Source organism: Leopardus geoffroyi, chromosome A3, assembly GCF_018350155.1.
Source record: "Leopardus geoffroyi isolate Oge1 chromosome A3, O.geoffroyi_Oge1_pat1.0, whole genome shotgun sequence".
Classification (NCBI taxonomy): Eukaryota; Metazoa; Chordata; class Mammalia; order Carnivora; family Felidae; genus Leopardus; species Leopardus geoffroyi.
The window spans coordinates 29382222-29401848 of NC_059336.1; the positions used below are offsets into that span (position 1 = coordinate 29382222).

Sequence of the window (19627 nt, forward strand, 5' to 3'; positions counted from 1 at the left end):
AGGGCTCCTTTGCATCTAGAATCGTCTTCCCCCAGACAGTAACCTGAGTAGCGTCCACTTCCTATTTCTGTAACCTCAAAGCTTGATGTACTAAGCACTACAGTACCGCTCAGTGACCATCAACTGAACATGGACTCTAGGGGGAAGAAATCACGGAGCCCCATGACTTAGGCTATATGCACGTGTGACGGTGGGAGAGTTAAACCAAAACTGTTCCTCTTCCAGTGGGATTGTTTTTCATTTTTACTACTTGCCTCCTCCCTTATCATATAAAAATGAATATAATCTCAAGTAATGCACAAGAGGCTATCAAGGAGTGCCTTCCAAAAAGGATCTGCCAACTCACAACTGTCGCCAACGGTATGTGAGTGTTTACTCCAACAAACTAATTTTGCCAGTCTGATACGTGGAAATGTCTCGCAGTTCAATGTTGCTAATTCTCTCAGTAGGAGAGAGGTTTGTGCTTCTCTGCAAATGCGCTGTAAAACATTTCATAAGGGAAGCAGCAGAGATTAGGGCTAGCTTTCCCAAGGCAACCTTTCCTGACTCTATTAACTACCCAACATAACAAAGGCTTTCTAAAATTGAACAGACACACCAGACACGTTTATAATATTCTTAAGAGTTTATTATAAACTAGTTTCACAGGCCACAAGGAAGTAAAAGGACTATGTACAGCCTTACGGGAAACAGGCAGGGAGCTGAGGAGGGCCAAGATGAGTCTAGGGCCTTGGTGGGCGCATTCCCGGGGGAGGGGGCCCTGAAAGGGAAACCAGACAATCCCGTGAGACTCCGAGAACAACGGCATAACAAACAAACAGGTCTGTGGTAATCGGGCCCACGCCTCTGTGGAGCTACTTCCGTAACTCTGTGGCCAAGGGTCAAAGAAGGCCTGAAGTAAGAGTAAGAAGTTTAGTCAGTGCCTGATCTGCAACTCAAATCCCCAGCCCCACCCCAGCCTCCCACACCCTGCAGTTACCCGGTGATCAGAGGGACATATACGACATATATGCTAACTAGGGACTTCTCTGGGACAGACTGGGTTCCTAGGCTTATAAAACCCATCAACAAAAAACCTGAACTAGAGACACAGGGGTCAACCAGTGTGGCTGTGGGTTATCTTCGAGACCACCATGGCTTGCTGCAAAGAACACCAATCTGGGAGCCAGGACACTAAGCTCTCGGGGCCCATTTCCTTATCTATAAAGTGAGAGGACGAGTCTGTCAGCATTTCTCAAATTGGAGTTAGAGAGATATACATAATAAGTAGTACGGCAAGCTCTTCATTACCAGACATTGTCAAGCCAAAGGACATAGGACAATCCCATGACCTTTGTGGGGGACTCTCAGAATGCACGATCGCACACTGCCCTGAGACCACCACCGTGGACACTGAGAAGTACCCGGGTGTAGGACTGCCCTAACTGCTCTAAGAGGGAGGGAAGGCCAATTTCAGAACTACTTTTCCCCTCCTCCCTTTCTGGACAAAGTTGCCCTCTAAGAGTGCATATCCTTAGGCTTAAGGCCTGAAAGCCCAGAGGGTATGGCAACCTTCCTTCCATTCCCCATCCCAACATGCTCTCTAAGGAAGTCCAAATCACTGCCATTGGCACTTACCTCGCATCCCCGGGGGAGGGGGCCGCATCCCCGGAGGGGGCATGCCCATCGGAGTTCCCCGTCCAGGGGGGATCCCCATCGGGGGACCCATGGGAGGCCTCATGCCAGGTGGTGGGCCCATCATGCCTACGAGAGAAAAGCCCCAAGAACACAGCTCAAGTGTCTGTCTTGAAAAGGTAGCAGGGAACGTTAACAAAACTGTCCACCAAGTTCTGAGGATGGACCATTCTACCCTCCCAGTCTCTGGGCCTTGAGCCAAAGAGGTGGGGCTCCCCATGGCTCCTGTCCAGCTAGTTCCGTGGTCAGTCAGTCAAGGCTGGATCTCAGAGTAATCCTGCTTAATTACACAAACTCATCACCAGTTTCAGTCAACGTTATGTCTCATCACGAATCCAGCGCAGGCACCTTCCATCAATTAGCAGGGGTCTCCTTACAGGCTTCTCACCTGGAGGGGGTGCCCCTCGGCCCATAGGTGGGGGAGGACCCCCACGGCCGGGTGGATACTGGGTTGGGGCCCCTGCAATACTGGCTGTGGCGGCGGCGGCGGCAGCAGCCACAGTGCCTCTTCCTTGCGGGGTCATCACCTAAGAGGACACGGGATCGGGGTCAGGCAGAACAGCAGAGGGCAATGCAGCATCCCACTCTCCTGCCCCCAACGTGGTTAAGACGGAGCCGACACCCAATCGATCCCCCACGCTGCAACTCCCGGCATCAGGCTATCTGAAACCACCTGCCAGAGAAGATCAAGCCTGAATGCTCAATTCCCACCTTCTAGACCGGAATTGAGGAGGCCCACTCCAAATCAGAGAAGGCAACTGCATTTTCAAGTATGACGGATAACCGGTTGTAAGAGAGCATTCCCTCACATGCTGTTGTGGAAACATTTTGCCCCAATGTGGTTGGCCAAAATACCTTTCATGCATCTCTTTACTTCAGTAGCATCAACGTTAATTTACAACGTTCGGTTTCCCTTCTCACGGGAGTCTGGGACTACATACGAAGGACAATGAAATACTGACGGCCTGAGAGTCACAGATTGGTCCTTCTGGACTCTTCCCGAACTGTGGGGCCCCTCTCCGTCCTTCATTTTAACCACGAGAAGTTGGTGCCCTTCCCCAACCCCTTACCTGTTGTGACGGCCCACCAACCCCTCGGACTGGCCCGGCAAGTCCTGCAGGAGCCTGCGGCATTGGAACACCAGCTGGGATTCCTCTGCCGGCAGCCCTGCCAATCCCTGGGCCCCCGGCAGCTCCAGCAAGTGGCACTCGGGCAATGCCAGTCTAAAAAATAAAGAAATATGCTAAAATGCTTAGGGCCTAGAGAATCCGTGCACTTTGGAACACCACTGCCAAGAGAGGCCCTCAGATTCACAGGACATCAAACCAAACAGCTTAAAAATAAATACTACCTAGCCACCCACGTGTTAATGACATTCCTCTTCCATCCGAGATCATGTGCCTAGCTGTCACCCCTGCGCAGGCTAGAGAAACTTAAGAGTAAGTCTAGAGAAAACACACCACAACTCAACCTATGTGCATTCCTATGAAAATTAAACCAACAAAGGGCCAGGGCTCCATTCAGAAGGGTATATACCACAGGGGCTCCTGGGTGGCTCAGTCGGTTGAGCGCGTGATTCTTGATTTCGGCTCAGGTCATAATCCCGGGGTCATGGGATCGAGCCCTGTGTCGGGCTCCATGGGGAGTGTGGAGCCTGCTTGAGATTCTCCCTCTCCCTCTCTCTGTCCCTCTCCCCTGCCTGCTGGCGCACCCTAAAATATAATAAAATTAAAATTACAAATATTTAAAAAAAAAAAAAAAGGGTATAGTACTCAAGAGCACTTGACCTGGCATCAAAGAGAAATGAAGTCCAGTCCCAGCTCTGATTCTCACCTAGCAGGTGACAGTGGGCAAGTAATCCCACAGTTCTGGGGCTGTTTCCTCACCTGTAAACGATGGGGTTATAACAAAACCGGTTGCAGTCATGAAGATTTAGAGTGAGTAGCAACTTCTACTGGAAACAGACACCAGGAGTTACGAATACAAACGTATGCTTCAACCAAAAAATGTGATAAACCCCTTGTAGGCATTTATAATTGGAAAGGCTCCCTATTCCCTTTGGATTCAATGTATGAGTCCAAAAAAGACAGAAATGACTAGGGGGCACCTGGGTGGCTCATTTGGTTAAGCATCGACTCTGGATTTCTGTTCAGGTCATGATCTCAAAGTTGGGGAGTTCGACCCCTGGGGGATCCGCTCTCTCCCTCTCAAAATAAATTAAATACACATTGGAAAAGAGAGAGGGAGATGACTAGGATAACTACTCTGTCCTCACTTAAGGGAATTTTTTAAAGTCATTAACATGCCTTTTAAAAAGCATACAGCAGGGGAGCCTGGGTGGCTCAGTCGGTTAAGAGTCCGACTCGAGTTCAGCTTAGGTCATGAACTCACAGTTCAAGCTCTGTGCTGAGTGTGGAGCCTGCCTGGGATTCTCTCTCTCCCTCTCTCTGTGTCCCTCCCCCATTCTCTCTTTCAAAATAAACAAACTTAAAAGAAAAAGAAAAAAATACAGCAATCAGAAGAATGTTTACAATGTTAAGTGAAAAAACAGAACACAGTATTACACACGTATTATGTGTTAAAAAAAAAAAACATGTACAAGGACAAAAATAAGAAAAATTATTTCTTTGATGACAATGTCTTTAAACGAAAACAAGAAAACTTGGTTAGATGCTCTAAAGTCTAGTCTATTTCTAAGTGCAGGCTGGTGTTTACAGAACCAAGATTGCCTGGGATCAAACGCCAGCCTCACCACTTAATGGCTGAGACACCTTGGGCAAGTTACTAACCCCCAGTTTGTTTTATCTTAAGTGGGAATGATTTATCTCAAAAAACGGCTTACAAGAAGTGGCTAAAATACTGAAGTGCTTCGCACAGCAGACGTTTCATAAATGTTAACTAGTTTTCTCCAACTGTACAAAATATATACATTCTGCTGTTTGGAGTTAGGACTTTTTACTGTCCAGCTAGACTGCCATCACATTAAGACCTGACCAGATGGCCTTAAGTGCCTCTTCTCCTGACTCACTCTGTACATCAACTGAGGAAGAAGAGAGGGCTTTAAAGTTGGAAACCCTCAAATTCTAGTTCCCCATCGCTACTTCCTACTTAGAGGGTAACCTCTTGGAGATTCTACTGACTGTAAAAGGAGGACAAAAATCTGAGGATGCCTGTGAATTATGCAATGAAATGCAGAGAAGCTAAGGCAGAGCCTGGCTCACAGCAGGGGCTCCCTTCTCCAAGGCTTCCTGGCCTTGCACTGGCGCGCTCTGCTCTACGCTGACTTACGTCTTTGGGAGGAGGTCCCTCTACAGTCATGGAGACTAGGTTCTCCCCGCGAAGCAGCACCAGACCGAGGACTCGCTTCTCTTCTCTTTCTGCTTGCTTTGAGTTCTTTGGCCTGGGGATGGGTTTAGGGAAAGAAACAAAAAAAGTAAGCATCAGAAAGGGGGTAAAGCTCCCGTTCACCTGCCTAGGGGCCTCCAAGATTTTTACACTGTTATCTCCTGACAAATGGTACAAAAACTTTCTCTAAAGCAACTCCTCTGCACAGTCCTCACAGGCTGACTCATAACCCCTTAGGTGGCTGTCTCCCACGCCAAGAGGACGCACTGGCCAAGAGATAGGACAAGAGTTAAGAAAGCCCAGCCCTGGCTCAAATGTTGCTCTGTAACCATGGTGAAGGTCTTTCCTCAGTCCACTCTTCTTTGCCATTACCCTATTCCCTCCCTTCAGCTTAAGGCCTCGTCTGTGTGAAGAGGCAGCCTGAACAACTCCAGTCGACCGAATCCCAGTCAGCCTTCTTGCGCGCAAGCCTCCTTCCGCCACCAAGTCAACCCCGCAGAACTATTAACTCCATCCCTCAGGTCACCTCAGAAGTAGAAGAAAGGAAAAATAACTTCATAGAAGTTACACCTCTATCCTCAAAGCACAAAAACAGAAAGTTCCAATGCAACAACCAGAAAAGGATGAACAAAATATACCGCTGACCCTTGAACAACCTGGGTCTAAACCGTGCGGGGCCACTTAGATGCGGATTTTTTCTGATACAGTGCTATAAATGTATTTTCTCTTCCTTATGATTTTTAAAAACATTTCTTTTACTTTACTGTAGGGATACAGTATATACAAAACAGAACACACTAATTACATGCTAATCAAACGTTTATCTTATTGGTAAGGCTTCCTGGCCAACAGTAGACTAGTAGTTCAGTTTGGGAGAAGTCAAGAGTTACACGTGGATTTTCAATGGTGTGGAGTCTGCACCCCAACTCCTGGGTTGTTCGAGGGTCAGCTGTAAATGTAAACTGGGAAATAAAATAACCATAACAAGACAGGGGAAGGGAAGAAAAAGCCAAAACCAATACCCTAAGAATAAAGGAAAGACAAAATGCCTGGATTTTTAAAAGCTTAAAGGTTTCTGGGGCGCCGGGGTGGCTCAGTTGGTTAAGCGCCCGACTCTTGGTTTTAGCTCAAGTCATGACGTCACGGTTTATGAGGTCAAGCCGCACACAGGGCTCCGTGCTGACAGAGCCTGCGTGGGATTCTCTCTCTCCGGCCCTCCCCCCGTCACTCTGTCTCTCTGTCAAAAATAAACTTAAAAAAATTTTTTTAATTAAAAAAAAAAAACAAAACATAAAGGTTTCCTTTTAACGATATTTTTTATATTAAATTAAGAGTTTTCTGGGGGTAGACAGTTCTTCCTTTTCTTTTGGGCCTATCTTTATTTTCTCTTTCTTTCTTTCTTTCTTTTTTTTTTTTTTTTTTTACTAAAAACATGTATTGTTCTTTCATAAAAAAAAAAAAAAAAAAAAAGAAACAAACCTTTCTGGGTATTTAAATTTTTCCTCATATACTTTTATGTATTTTTAAAATGTATCTTCTAATAGACATTTTTTTAATTATCAGAATAATTTCATTTAAAAAAAATAAAAGATGGAGCGCCTGGGTGGCTCAGTCGGTTGAGTGTCCAACTTCAGCTCAGGTCATGGTCTCGCGGTCTGTGAGTTCGAGCCCCGCGTTGGGCTCTGTGCTGACAGCTTGGGGCCTGGAGCCTGCTTCGGATTCTGTGTCTCCCTCCCTCTTTGCCCCTCCCCCGCTCATGCTCTGTCTCGCTCTCTCTCAAAAATAAACATTCAAAAAAAAAAAAATTTAGGGGCGCCTGGGTGGCTCAGTCGGTTAAGCGTCCGACTTCGGCTCAGGTCATGATCTCACGATTTGTGAGTTCAAGCCCCGCGTCGGGCTCTGTGCTGACAGCTCAGAGCCTGGAGCCTGCTTCGGATTCTGTGTCTCCCTCTCTCTCTGCCCCTCCCCCACTAGTGCTCTGTCTCTATCAAAAATAAATAAATGTAAAAAAAAATGTTCTTTTTTTAATTTAAAAAAATAAATAAATAAAAGACAGAAGAGACCATTTGGAATAGTTCTACACTGATCTGCCGGCCCCTCTCTACTGTGTCCCTGGCACTTGGCCATCCTTATTACACTGTATCCTGTACTTCTTGACCTCTTGCCACAAAAAGAAAACAACAGCCCCAAGGGGAATCAAAAGGAAATCACAGCCACCGACAACCTAATACGGACCACCGCATGGGGCAAAGAGAGCTGACTGATCATGGAAGTCACATGACCTCTTTGGGCCTCAAGATGCCTCGAATGTAATATGCACGACAAGCTAGCCCACGTCTTTTAAGAGGCCAGAAGCTCAAGATCTGTGAGTCGTGAGACAAGGGAGCTATCCAGTTGCATATGGAATTGTAGAAAAGTAGAAAAGATCTGATCGTGTCTATAAACGCCAACAAAAATCACTGGCCCCAAACCCACACGGGAAGCTGAGCACTTACCCTGAAGAGGGTCAGAGGCTTCTTAAAGCAGTTTCAGACCAGGCTGCATTGGGAGAGCCCTTTAGGCTACAGCTTTACAAATAGGCAATGAGGCCAGAAAATCAAGCTCTCCCCCCTCACACACCTGTGGGGAGAACATGAGAGCCCTTTACCCCAGTACCCAGGGGCACACACAGTCAGAGAAACAAAAAGCCTAGCAGCCCTCCTTACAACGTGTACTCCGCTAGAACTAGAGAGCGAGGCTTGCTGGGCTAAGGAAGATTTCTTGGAGTCCAACGTCCCCATTTAAATCTGCCCTCTAACGCAGGAGAGCAGACCAAGGAACCAGCTACAGCTACATCGACCACCTGTCGCTTGGCCCACCCACCCGCTCCACTTCCCTCGAAACTCACATCCCACCCCCCGTGCGGCCCACTTCTCACTTGATCTTCCTGAACTCATCACAGTCACAGAGGATCAAGTTCATGTGCTTGTCAAAAGCCTTGAAGGTGCCAATGAAGATGCGGCCGTCTTGCAGGATGCACCTCATCCTGTAGTCGATGTGCTGCAGCATCTTGCTGCTCTTGCCCACAGTCTGCAAGGAGAAAGCAACGGGATGAGAGGCCAGCTCTCTTGGACCTATATATCCCCGCCGCTTCCTAAAACCTTCAGCTGTGACTTTCTTTTCCACCAGGCTATCTTGCTCCGTCGAGTCTTAGCTCTGTCTTCCAGCCACAGCCCTCCCCTGGGAATTCCCCCGCATCACCCTGTGCTCAGCCCTAACTTCTGCCCACTTCCCGGTTACTCCCTGCCCTTAGAATAATCTTTTTCCAAAAAAAAAAAAAAAATCATCTTTATTTTCATTCAATTTTTTTTGAATGTTTATGATTTATTCTTTTTGAGAGACAGACAGAGAGAGAGAATCGGAAGGAGGCTCCAGGCTCTGAGCTGTCAGCACAGAGCCCGATGCGGGGTTCGAACCCACGGACCACGAGATCATGACCTGAGCCAAAGTCGGACATCTAACTGACTGAACCACCCAGACGCCCCTAAAATCATCTTTTTTTTTTTAGGCATAGGCATATTACAATTGCCTATGTCTATGCTGTGTCAGTATCAGGGGTGAGGGTGAAAAGTACCTCCAAATGAATCCAGCACTCCCCTCCACCAAATTAGCCATCTGCCACTGTGCAGATTATAGGTGTGTGACTCCAGTGCCGTGGAACACCCACAGACCGTTTAAAAGACAGAGTAAAGGGACACCTGGGTGGCTGTGTCAGTTAAGCATCTGACTTCGGCTCAATAATGTTTTGCAGTCTGTGAGTTCGAGCCCCGCATCGGGCTCTGTGCTGACGGCTCAGAGCCTGGGGCCTGATTCAGATTCTGGGTCTCCCTCTCTCTCTGCCCCTTGCCTGCTCATACTCGGGGTGTCTCGGTCTCAAAAATAAACATTAAAAAAAAAAATTTTTTTTTAATAAACAAATAAATAAATTAAAGACCAAGTAAAAGAGGTGCTGGAATGATTGGCACTCAAATCCAATCAATGAGAAATCCGTCATCAGAAAGGAGATGATGGGCTTGGAGGCAAGAGGTATGGAATCTCTAAAGCAAAAACATAGGCGTGCCTCCAAGACTACCTTTAAGAGGGAGACCTTCTGGTGGTCAGGGCGCTAATCAGTTCGAACACATAATGGTCTTTAAGAATAAAGAACTTGCTTTCACTTCTTTATTAATCCAACAACCTTTTTTACTTTGTAGCCCGGATTCCAATGTAGCTTTGCTAAGAGACAAAATAGATCTTGCAACACAAGTTGTCAGATGTCTTTGGCAGTTCTCTCTCTCTCTCCCTCGAAATAAACAAGCTGGCATTTCGTTTGCAGATCAGTCTCCTGTCAGCCTGATTGGTGTGGGCCAGTCCTAACTCACCCAAGTGCCTTCTTTGTGGCAGGCACCGTGCTTGCTGTTTATCTCTGGGAGCTTGGACCAGAACAGGGTTTTGAGCCCACAAATGTATGGATCAGAACCTTGACTGACACCCTGGAGACCCTGGTTATGTGGTTTACTCTCCCTCGAACGACTATTTTAACCGGCTTGTAACTGCACAGCTTCGAGCCACACAGATCTGAACCTCTAGGGTCTACCTTGTAATAGCTTAACGCTTCCTTGGTGCTCACTGTGTACCAGGCACTGTGACAAGCACTACACATCTCACTTAATTCTAGAAACCAGAACTGTTATTCCTATTTTACAGATAACAGCCACTGAAGCCAGGAGAGGTTAAGGAGCTTGTCCTGTCTCACAGCCAGGAAGCCGGGTTGGAACCTAGACAGACTGAATCCAGTGCCCACTCTTCCAACCAATCCCACAAACAATTCCCTGCTTTCAGTTCCCCCCAAGTGTAACAGCTACAAAACACAGTGATCTTTCTGAACACAACTAAGTGTGTGTCATTTTGCTGGCTAAATCCTTGACTGGTATACCTCATCATCCACAGGATTGTATGTAACAGCACGTAAAATTCCTCCCGCCCTCTTCCTCTCTTCCTCCTTCAGAAACTTTCAATAGTGCTACCCTTCCTGCTTTGCTCTTGTAGTCCTTCCAAACTAGAATATTCCCTTCCATTTTCGCTGGGAAGACACTTCTAACAACGTCTAAGGGCTCTGCTCGGGAATCCTCTACTCCAGACGGCCTTCCTACCCCGCCCCTCCCTCGCCGTTACTTTTACGTAATGCCTAACTACCTATCACTCTGGATTAGATTATCTGTGTCCCCACCGAGAAAGTGAACTGGGTGAAGGAAGGAAGCATTTCATTATGTAGCTCCAGGGCCTGAAAAGTCAGGCATACTTAAAACACAGACACGCTGAACAAGCGAGCTGAATTCTTCCCCCCAAACATTGCCGTTCACCCTCCCAGTCCCTCCTATCTACCGGACCCAAGCACTCTCTCTAGATGCGGCCACAAGTCTTCCCCACCTCTTTCCGCAACTCCTCCTCAGACCCCGTTTCACACGTCTGAGTCTCTCACCGGGTCTTCCCCAGTCCTCCCGCGGCTCTAATGCCTGCTCCGAAACCCCAGACATGCATTTATTCTGCAAAAGTTTACTTCGTGCCTGCAGGAACCCAAGCACTGTGGCTACAGCGGCGTGGAGGGCCGGAGTGCTATCCTCGCCACCACCGAGCGACTCAGGCCTCCGTTCCTCAGTTCCAGCCTTCCCCTCCCCCACCCTACCGAATGGCCAAGGTCCGGGTCTCCCCTGCCCGGACCGGGCGGCCGCGGCCCGGGCCTTCACCGCCATGAACCCCCAACCCGTGACCTCCTCCCGATCAGTCGCGGCCCCCACTCCACAACAGACTCGGAAGTTCCCGCGCCTCCCGCCTGCGCCTCCTCACCATGGTGGCGGTTCTGATGGCTCCGATTCCCGCCGGATTCCCCTCGGCAGAGGCCTAGACGCCCGCCAGTAGTCCGCTTCCCGCCGCCGCTACCGGAAGAGCGGCCTCGTATAAAATGGGGTCGGGCGGAAGCTACTTCCGGTCCCTGCGCGGGCTCACGAGTTCCGGCCAAAAGGCGGAGCTGTGAGCAAGGAGCCCTCCGGGGCTTGGGGCGGGGCTTGGGGCGGGGCTTGGGGCGGGGCTTGGGGCGGGGCTAACGTCAAGCTGAACTTCGCGGAGATGTTTGGTCAGCTTCCTAGTTTTAGTCCGTTCCTGAGATGCTCCTCCACACCTTCCTTTCTGTCCTCCACCCCGTGTCCCGGCCCATTCTGTCTTGGTCCTCATCTCCCACCACTCTCCCTCGGCTCTCCTGAAGCCACTGCCCTTGCTTTTCTGTTAACTTGCTTGACGCGCTCCTACCTTAGCATGCTTGCGTTTGCTGTCGCCTCTGCCTGGAATGCTAGTCTTCCAGGTATGTGCACAACTTCACTTCCTTGAAGACTTAAGCTCAAATAACATTTTCCCACTGAGGACTTCCCTAGCCATCCTGTTGAAAACTGCAGCCTTCCCACCCATCCCTGCTTTACCTTTCTCCTTAACAATGATCCCTAATATACTATATATTTGTTACTTTTCCTCCCCATTAGAATGGAAATTCTGAGGGTACAGATTTTCCTTTGTGTATTTTTTGTTACTGCAATGCCTAGAACACTGCTTAGCACAAAACAAGGGCTGAAAACATATTTGAATGAATGAATGAATGAATGAGTCAATCAACCAATCCCATCCAGTCCTATGACCTTTGAATATTACCTAAATGCTCAGGAATCTCAAATTTATTCCTCTGACTCTGGGTTCTTCATTTAACTCTTGGCCTTTTACATCCACCGCCTGCTTGATCTGGATATCTAATAGGTATCCTTAATTTAACACAGTAAAAATTGGATTCTTGATTGTTGTATTCCCTTTTCTTCCCAAACCCACTTCTTACCAGTGTTCCCGATCTCAGGAGTTTCTCGAGTTAAAAAACAAAAAGTAAAATGACAAACTTGGGAGCATCCTTGATTCCTCTATTTCTCTCCCACCTTACAATCAGTCAGGAAATCCTGGGGACCTCACTTACAAAATGCCTTGAATCTGACTGTTGTCATCGGTTCCACTGCTACCATGCCAGTCCTAGCCACCATCGGCCTGTCAATTTCCACAAACGAGGACAAGGGGGTCATGAATTCACTTGGCCTTTGGTAAAGTGTTCTTAAGGTTCAGTCTAGAACAGGGACCGACAACCTTTTCCTGTTAAGAGTCAGATCAGCTAGTATTTTATGGTTTGTGGGCCACGTGGTCCCTGCTGCAATTACTCAACTCAACCATCATAGGATGAAAGCAGCTATAGACAACATAACAAATATATGGCTGTGTTACAATAAAACTTTACAGACACACATACTTTTCTTCTTTTGATTCTTTCAACCATTTAAAATGGAAAAATCACTCTTAGTTCACACGCTTTACAAAAACAGGTGGCAGGCCAGATTTGGCCTTCAGGCCTGTAGTTTCCCATCACAGGGTCTAAACCATTATATTTCTGTGTCTGGGTTCAGGGCCATAGCCCCAGCTAGTAGTAACAATAACTTTGACTTGCATTGTTTCTTTGGCTTATCGCCGGGTTCACTGCAGATACAAAGTTCATGCTTTTGCTTTCATACAAAAGCTATACACATGTGGGGCGCCTGGGTGGCTCAGTCGGTTAAGCGTCCGACTATGGCTCAGGTCATGGTCTCTCGGTTTGTGAGTTCAAGCCCTGCACCGGGCTCTATGCTGACAGCTCGGAGCCTGAAGCCCGCTTTGGATTCTGTGTCTCCCTTTCTCTCTGCTTCTCCCCTGCTCATGCTCAGTCTCTCTCTCCTTCAAAAATAAACATTCAAAAAAAATTTTTAATATTTATTTGTTTTTTAATTTCCATCCAAGTTAGTTAGTATATAGTGCAACAATGATTTCAGAAGTAGATTCCTCAATGCCCCCTTACTCATTTAGCCCATCCCCCCCCACAACCCCTCCAGCAACCCTCTGTTTGTTCTCCATATTTAAGAGTCTCTTATGTTTTGTCCCCCTCCCTGTTTTCACATTATTTTTGCTTCCCTTCGCTTACGTTCATCTGTCCTGTGTCTTAAAGTCCTCATATGAGTGAAGTCATATGATATTTGTCTTTATCTGACTAATTTCGCTTAGCATAATACCCTCCAGTTCCATCCACGTAGTTGCAAATGGCAAGATTTCATTCTTTTTGATTGCTGAGTAATACTCCATTGTATATATATACCACATCCTCTTTATCCATTCATCCATCGATGGACATTTGGGCTCTTTCCATACTTTGGCTATTGTTGATAGTGCTGCTATAAACATGGGGGTGCATGTGCCCCTTTGAAACATCACACCTGTATCCCTTGGATAAATACCTAGTAGTGCAATTGCTGGGTCGTAGGGTAGTTCTATTTTTAATTTTTTGAGGAACCTCCATACTGTTTTCCAGAGTGGCTGCACCAGTTTGCATTCCCACCAGCAGTGCAAAAGAGATCCTCTTTCTCTGCATCCTCGCCAACATCTGTTGTTGCCTGAGTTGTTAATGTAAGCCATTCTGACAGGTGTGAGGTGGTATCTCATTGTGGTTTGATTTGTATTTCCCTGATGATGAGTGACGTTGAGCATCTTTTCATGTGTCGGGAGAAGTGTCTATTCATGTCTTTTGCCCATTTCTTCCCTGGATTGTTTGGTTTTTGGGTGTTGAGTTTGATGAGTTCTTTATAGATTTTGGATACTAACCCTTTATCTGACATGTCATTTGCAAATATCTTCTCCCATTCTGTCGGTTGCCTTTTAGTTTTGCTGATTGTTTCCTTCGCTCTGCAGAAGCTTTTTATTTTGATGAAGTCCCAATAGTTCATTTTGGCTTTTGTCTCCCTTGCCTCCAGATGTGTTGAGTAAGAAGTTGCTGCGGCCAAGGTCAAACAGGTTTTTGCCTGCTTTCTCCTCTAGGATTTTGATGGCTTCCTGTCTTACGTTTAGGTCTTTCATCCATTTTGAGTTTATTTTTGTGTAGGGTGTAAGAAAGTGGTCCAGGTTCATTTTTCTGCATGTCGCTGTCCAGTTTCCCCAGCACCACTTACTGAAGAGAGTGTCTTTATTCCATCGGATATTCTTTCCTGCTTTGCCAAAGAGTAGTTGGCCATACATTGTGGGTCCGTTTCTGAGTGTTTGGCTATTCTCCAAAACGATTTCTAGATTGAAATTAGTGACGAGGATACAGGGCTAGACAAAAATAATCTTTACATAGGGAGAACATGGATTTTTATCCCTTATACATATCATACATATTAGGAGAAAATAAAAAAGCATAGCATGGTATTATAGCACATTTCCATTAGGAAAAAGATTATGCTGTGAATCTCAGTGCTGAAAAACAAGGGCAGGTGTATGACTAGGCTGTCTGTCTTTGACCATTGAGTAGAGGGATGATGGTGGGGTCACTAGCAGGACTGGCTCTGAGGAATGGAGGGCTGAGTGGACAGCGTATTGGAGCCATGCTTAGGGGTCTTTAGACATATGAACTGACATGGGGAATAGCTAAGCAACCCAAAGCAACGATTCATGGCTGGAGAACAGGTTGGGTGTGGTTAAAGGACCTGACCCTGGAATCTGGAAGGCCGCAGAAGGAATGTGGTTAAAGGATCCCCAAAACTGGAGGACATAAACAGACCATTAAGGAACAGCAGTGCTTCCAGAGGGTAGAGAAGGATTCAGCAGGGACCTGAAGAGAGACCAGAAAGAAGGAAGGAAGGGAACGTTCCCGAGAAAGGAGCTGTCACAGAAACCAGAGGGAGATCTGGTTAGGAGATCTCCAGTTAGGAGACCACTTAGGAGAGGAGGCAACCTGTCCCCCAGAGACCTGGGAGGGCCCTCCCTTCAGCTGGCATGTCTCCAGAACCTAGGTGGTCCTCCCCATGCAAAGGCTCAGATTTCCCTACAAATCTATTGGATTGATTCGGGACTCCTTTATTCTCAAGGGTTGAATTCATGCAGGAAATCCAGGTTGTGGACTTGAATTCCTTTCCAGATTGCTCAGAGACTAAGGCACACAGCCTGAGCTTGTCAAAGATTTCAGTAGAACAAAAGGACAAGAGGACCTGGGAAAGAATTGGTGTATGAAAATTAAACGAGACCGTTCTTGGATTACTTAAATAAAGCCTTCCACGTTTTTATTCCATCTGACCACAAACAGTGGAAAACCCAGGTCTCTAGCTGTGAGTGCCATCTTCCCTCTCATCAAGACTTCTGAAAGCCCCTTAGAGGTGAGTGACGTAGTGGTCTGCGGTGGCCAGTCTCTGTCCTCATGAGTCTGTCCAGAAGAGACATCAGGATAAAGTTCCACCCAGGAGCCCTCCCTGAGCGTGTCCGCTGGTGTGAGATGGGGCCTCACATCCTGCTTAAGCCTCTCGAAGCTTTCCTCCTCGTCCACGGAAGGCTTCTCCCACACGAGCTATTTTCTGGTGGATACGGAGGCTTTCCCCGAGCCCTTGCTCACCCTCCCACACACACACAGCTTCTCTTCGGTATACCCTGGGGTCTGTTGAGGGGTGACGTGTGGCCAAAGCCTTGTCCACACTCCTCGCACACTCAGGATGTCTCGGAGTGGATTCCCCGGAGAGACCATGAAACGGGGGTTGAGTGGTTTACTGGGGGAATGAAGGCAGGACTGGGCAGAGGAAGCAGCAGCCCTGTGACATGTTTGCAACCAAATCACTCAGTCCGATGGGGGCCTCTGGATCTGAGATGACCCTCTGGGGTCGTCCCTACTGGATCAAGCGTTGGAGTTCTGTCTCCCCGTATCAATCGGTCACTGGCCAGGAGCCCCCGCCGTGGGGAGGGTGAAGTTCCCTGTGGCTGCAAGCAAGTCCTAGTGAGGAACTCCTCTGTGCAGCCGCCAGGGGCGGTAATCTGACCCCTGAATGGGTCATCTGGACGGAGCTCCCCAGGATCTCCACGTACGGATTACCCTTCCGGTGTGTGAAGAAGGCTGACTGAGCACGAGAGTCTTACACCCCCTGCAAGCACACGGCTCCTCCCCGAAGGTGCCACCTGGTGCCCGCCTGCCTGCTCTTTTCCTAAGGTCTCTGAACACAGGCCGCCTCTCCCAAGTCGGCCGCTGGATGTTCAGTGAATCCGGATTTATCGCTGAAGCCCCACCCGCGGTCCCTGCACGCACAGCACTTCCCACCTACGTGCATCCTTTTTGTTCGGTGAGGGTTGACTTACGGCTGCCGAGTTGCCCACACTCTGCACAGATAAGCCTCCTCTCCTGAATGTGTCCTTGAAGGCTGTTGAGGACCAACATGCCTCTGAAGCTTTACTCACACTCCGTGCACAGATAGGGATGCCTCCCCATCTCTCTCTCTGGTGCAGGATGAGGTTTGACTGATTAATAAAGTCCTGCCCAGGAATTAATAAAGTCCTGCCCAGGATCCCCCCCCCCCCCCCCCCACAGAAGGCTTCTCGCCTCAGTGTATCCTCTGGCGTCTGATAAGATTCAACGTGGGGCACCAGGGCGGCTCAGTAGGTTAAGCATCTGACTTCGGCTCAGGTCATGATCTCACGGTTCGTGGGTTTGAGCCCTGTGTCAGGCTCTGTGCTGACGGCTCAGAGCCTGGAGCCTGCTTCAGATTCTGTGTCTCCTTCTCTCTCTGTTCCTCCCCTGCTCTCTCTCTCTCTCAAAAATAAATAAAAATTAAAAAAAAAATTTTTTTTCAAATTTGACTTATGGTTAAAGCCTCGCCCACACTCCAGGCATGCCTAGTGTTTCTCCCGGGAGCAGGAGCGTGTCCTCTGATGTCTGAGAAAGGAGGACTTCTCGCTGAAGGCTCACCCACACTCGCCGCAAACATAAGGCTTCTCCACAGAGTGAGTCCACTGGTGTCCAATGAGGACTGACTTATTTCTTTTTTTTTTTTTTTTTTTAATTTTTTTTTTTCAACGTTTATTTATTTTTGGGACAGAGAGAGACAGAGCATGAACGGGGGAGGGGCAGAGAGAGAGGGAGACACAGAATCGGAAACAGGCTCCAGGCTGAGCCATCAGCCCAGATCCTGACGCGGGGCTCGAACTCACAGATCACGAGATCGTGACCTGGCTGAAGTCGGACGCTTAACCGACTGCGCCACCCAGGCGCCCCGGGACTGACTTATTTCTAAAGCTCCGCCCACACTCCCCGCACACATAAAGCTTCTCCACTGAGCATGTCCGATGGTGTCTGATGAGGGTTGACTTCACTTTAAAGCCTCACCCGCACTCCCTGCAAACATCGGGTTTCTCCCGGAAGTGGGCCGTCTGCTTTGTAATGAGGTCCGATTTGGGGCTACGGTCTAGTTCACATTCCGTACAGCTGGCTGCTCCAGATCTTGTGGCTTTTTTCACTCCTTTGTCTGTTTGCGCATGGGCTAGGGCTGAGGGGGGCCCTCTCTCGACCCGCCACGTTGCCTTCTCTAGTTCTTGCGGACCGTCCTCGGGGCGGGCTGGGGAATGCGCCCGAAGTCTCCGTCTCCTCTGTCCTCGCACACCAGGGAGGCCACCTTGCCTCCCATGACCTTCTGTGTCTCCAGTGCAGCAGCTCTGAGCAGAATACTGCTGCTCTTGATGCCCTGGGCCGGGACCCCCTGGATGGGAGTGATGCCCTACACAGAGGCCCAGAAAGATCTGAGGCACATGTTGGCTGAGAAGTTGCTGGCAGGAGACGGCTAGAAGGCAGGAGGCACGGGGATAGATTTCTGCCTTTGGTTCTGCTGAAGAGAGAGTTTTTCAGTTAGAGAAGCCCTCAGTGGGGCCGCTGGGCCGCTTTGCCTTATCCTACGACAGCGCGTCTTATGGCCACATCTATAATTAGTAATAAACACACAGCACAATTTGTTCCTCACCAGTAATTCCTTCACAGTCCATTTCCGCACATGCCATTTTCTACTGCAATCCGCAAAGTCGGGCAAAATCATCTTCTACATGTGAGCGTAGGAACCTTGCGAGTAGCCACTGTGTGCTATAAACAGCTTCAATTACCCTTAGCCTTTCCTTTCTACTAAATAAGCCGTCGGCACTCACAGTGACACGTACTGTCCACAGTTCAGTTCTGCTTGGATGTAACAGTCTCTGTGACCTATGTGGACACCTTCATGAGTTTTCTTATTATAAAACAAGACTGATACACATAAAAAGCCACGGGGTCTGGGGCGCCTGGGTGGCCCAGTTGGTTAAGCAGCCAACTTCGGCTCAGGTCGTGATCTTGCAGTTCACGAGTTCGAGCCCCACGAAACCCGGCTCTCTGTTTCTGGAGTCTACAAACTAAGAATGGCTTTGAAATTGTTAAATAGTTGGGGAAAAGTCAAAAGAATAATAATGTTTCATGACACATAAACCTGATATGAAATTCAGAATTCAGGGTCCGCAAATAAAGTCTTATTGGAACACAGCCTCGCTCATTCATTTACAAATGCTGTCTGCATTTAGCACTGCAAGGGAAGACCTGGGAACAGCCACAGACAGACCATACAGTTACTATGTGGCCCTTTTACAGAAAAAGCTGGCCAACTCCTGATCCAGGGGAATGTCCTAATTGAAAGTGTTTATCAATCTAGGTTTAAATAACCAATGTAAGTTTTTAAATAAGTGAAAACGCAAAAAATAGGACTTATGAAACCCCAAAGCCATACAAACTGACACGTAATTGTCCCTTCCACTGCAGAAGGCACCTCTCTCTTCTCTCCCCCTCGCTGACTGTGTCTCCAGTCTCACTGGCCTCCTGGCAGGCTCCTCATGGCCACAGGCACATCCCTTCCTAAAGGTCTTAGCACCGAGTCCCTGCCCCTGAAATGCTCTTCCCCCACATCCCCAGAGTTCTAACTCCCTCACCACGTTCTAACTCCCTCACCCATGAGGGTCCCATGGTCACTCCTCATTGATTCCAAATCCCCAACTGCAAAAGTCAGCCAGCCACCCTCTCGCACTCCATACTCCTTTATCCTGCTCTAGTTTATTATGATTTTATACTATGTAGCGTTTATCACTTTCCAACCTACCATGTTATGATATTCCTGGGTATGAAGCTTATGGTTTATTGCCTGTCTCCACACACTAGAAAGTAAAGATCAGAAGGCGGTTACTAGTAAAGACTAGGAAGGGATTACTATTTTGTTACTTACGTGTTCTTAGTGTCTGGAACATTTTCTGGCACATAGTAGGTAGCCAATAAATCTCTACAATTTTTTTTTAATGTTTACTTTTGAAAAAGAGACAGAGCACAAGTGGGAGAGGGGCAGAGAGAGAGGGAGACATAGAATCTGAAGCAGGCTCCAGACGCTGAGTTCTCAGCACAGAGCCCGACGCGGGGCTCGAACTCACAAACTGCGAGATCGTGACTTGAGCCCAAGTCGGACACTCAACCGACTGAGCCACCCAGGCGCCCCTCTACAATATTTTTTAATTAAAAATTTTTAAGGTTTATTCATATTTTGAGAGAGACAGGGACAGAGACAGAGCACTAGCAGGGCAGGGGCAGAGAGAGAGAGAGGGAGACACAGACTCTGAAGCAGGCTCCAGGCCCTGAGCTGTCAGCACAGACAGAGCCCGATGCAAGGCTGGAACTCAGGAACAGGGAGATTATGAC

The 19627-nt window shown here is 48.1% G+C and overlaps 1 protein-coding gene across 2 annotated transcripts; it reads right to left on the reverse strand.

Annotated features, from left to right (window-relative positions):
• Nucleotides 1-610: 610 nt before the first annotated feature.
• SNRPB (small nuclear ribonucleoprotein polypeptides B and B1) lies at nt 611-19267 on the reverse strand. Of its 2 annotated transcripts, none has more exons than XM_045445087.1 (8): nt 19257-19267; nt 10885-10989; nt 7937-8088; nt 4963-5074; nt 2745-2897; nt 2063-2201; nt 1618-1743; nt 611-760 (listed from the first exon to the last, which is right to left on the reverse strand). In XM_045445087.1, the coding sequence occupies exons 2-8, from the start codon at nt 10885-10887 to the stop codon at nt 723-725; spliced, it is 723 nt and encodes a 240-aa protein (XP_045301043.1). In that variant the 5' UTR covers nt 10888-10989; nt 19257-19267; the 3' UTR covers nt 611-722. The 2 variants fall into 2 exon arrangements, with proteins under 2 accessions (XP_045301043.1, XP_045301044.1); XM_045445088.1 differs by having other exon boundaries at nt 611-892.
• Between the last annotated feature and the right edge of the window lie 360 nt (nt 19268-19627).

Excerpts from the sequence above, each read along its gene's own strand:
- SNRPB (XM_045445087.1), bottom strand. Across the intron at positions 5,075-7,936 it reads GATGAGTTCAGGAAGATCAA|GCCAAAGAACTCAAAGCAAG; the intron begins GTGAGAAGTGGG and ends ACCCATCCCCAG. Across the intron at positions 1,744-2,062 it reads CCGAGGGGCACCCCCTCCAG|GCATGATGGGCCCACCACCT; the intron begins GTGAGAAGCCTG and ends TTTCTCTCGTAG.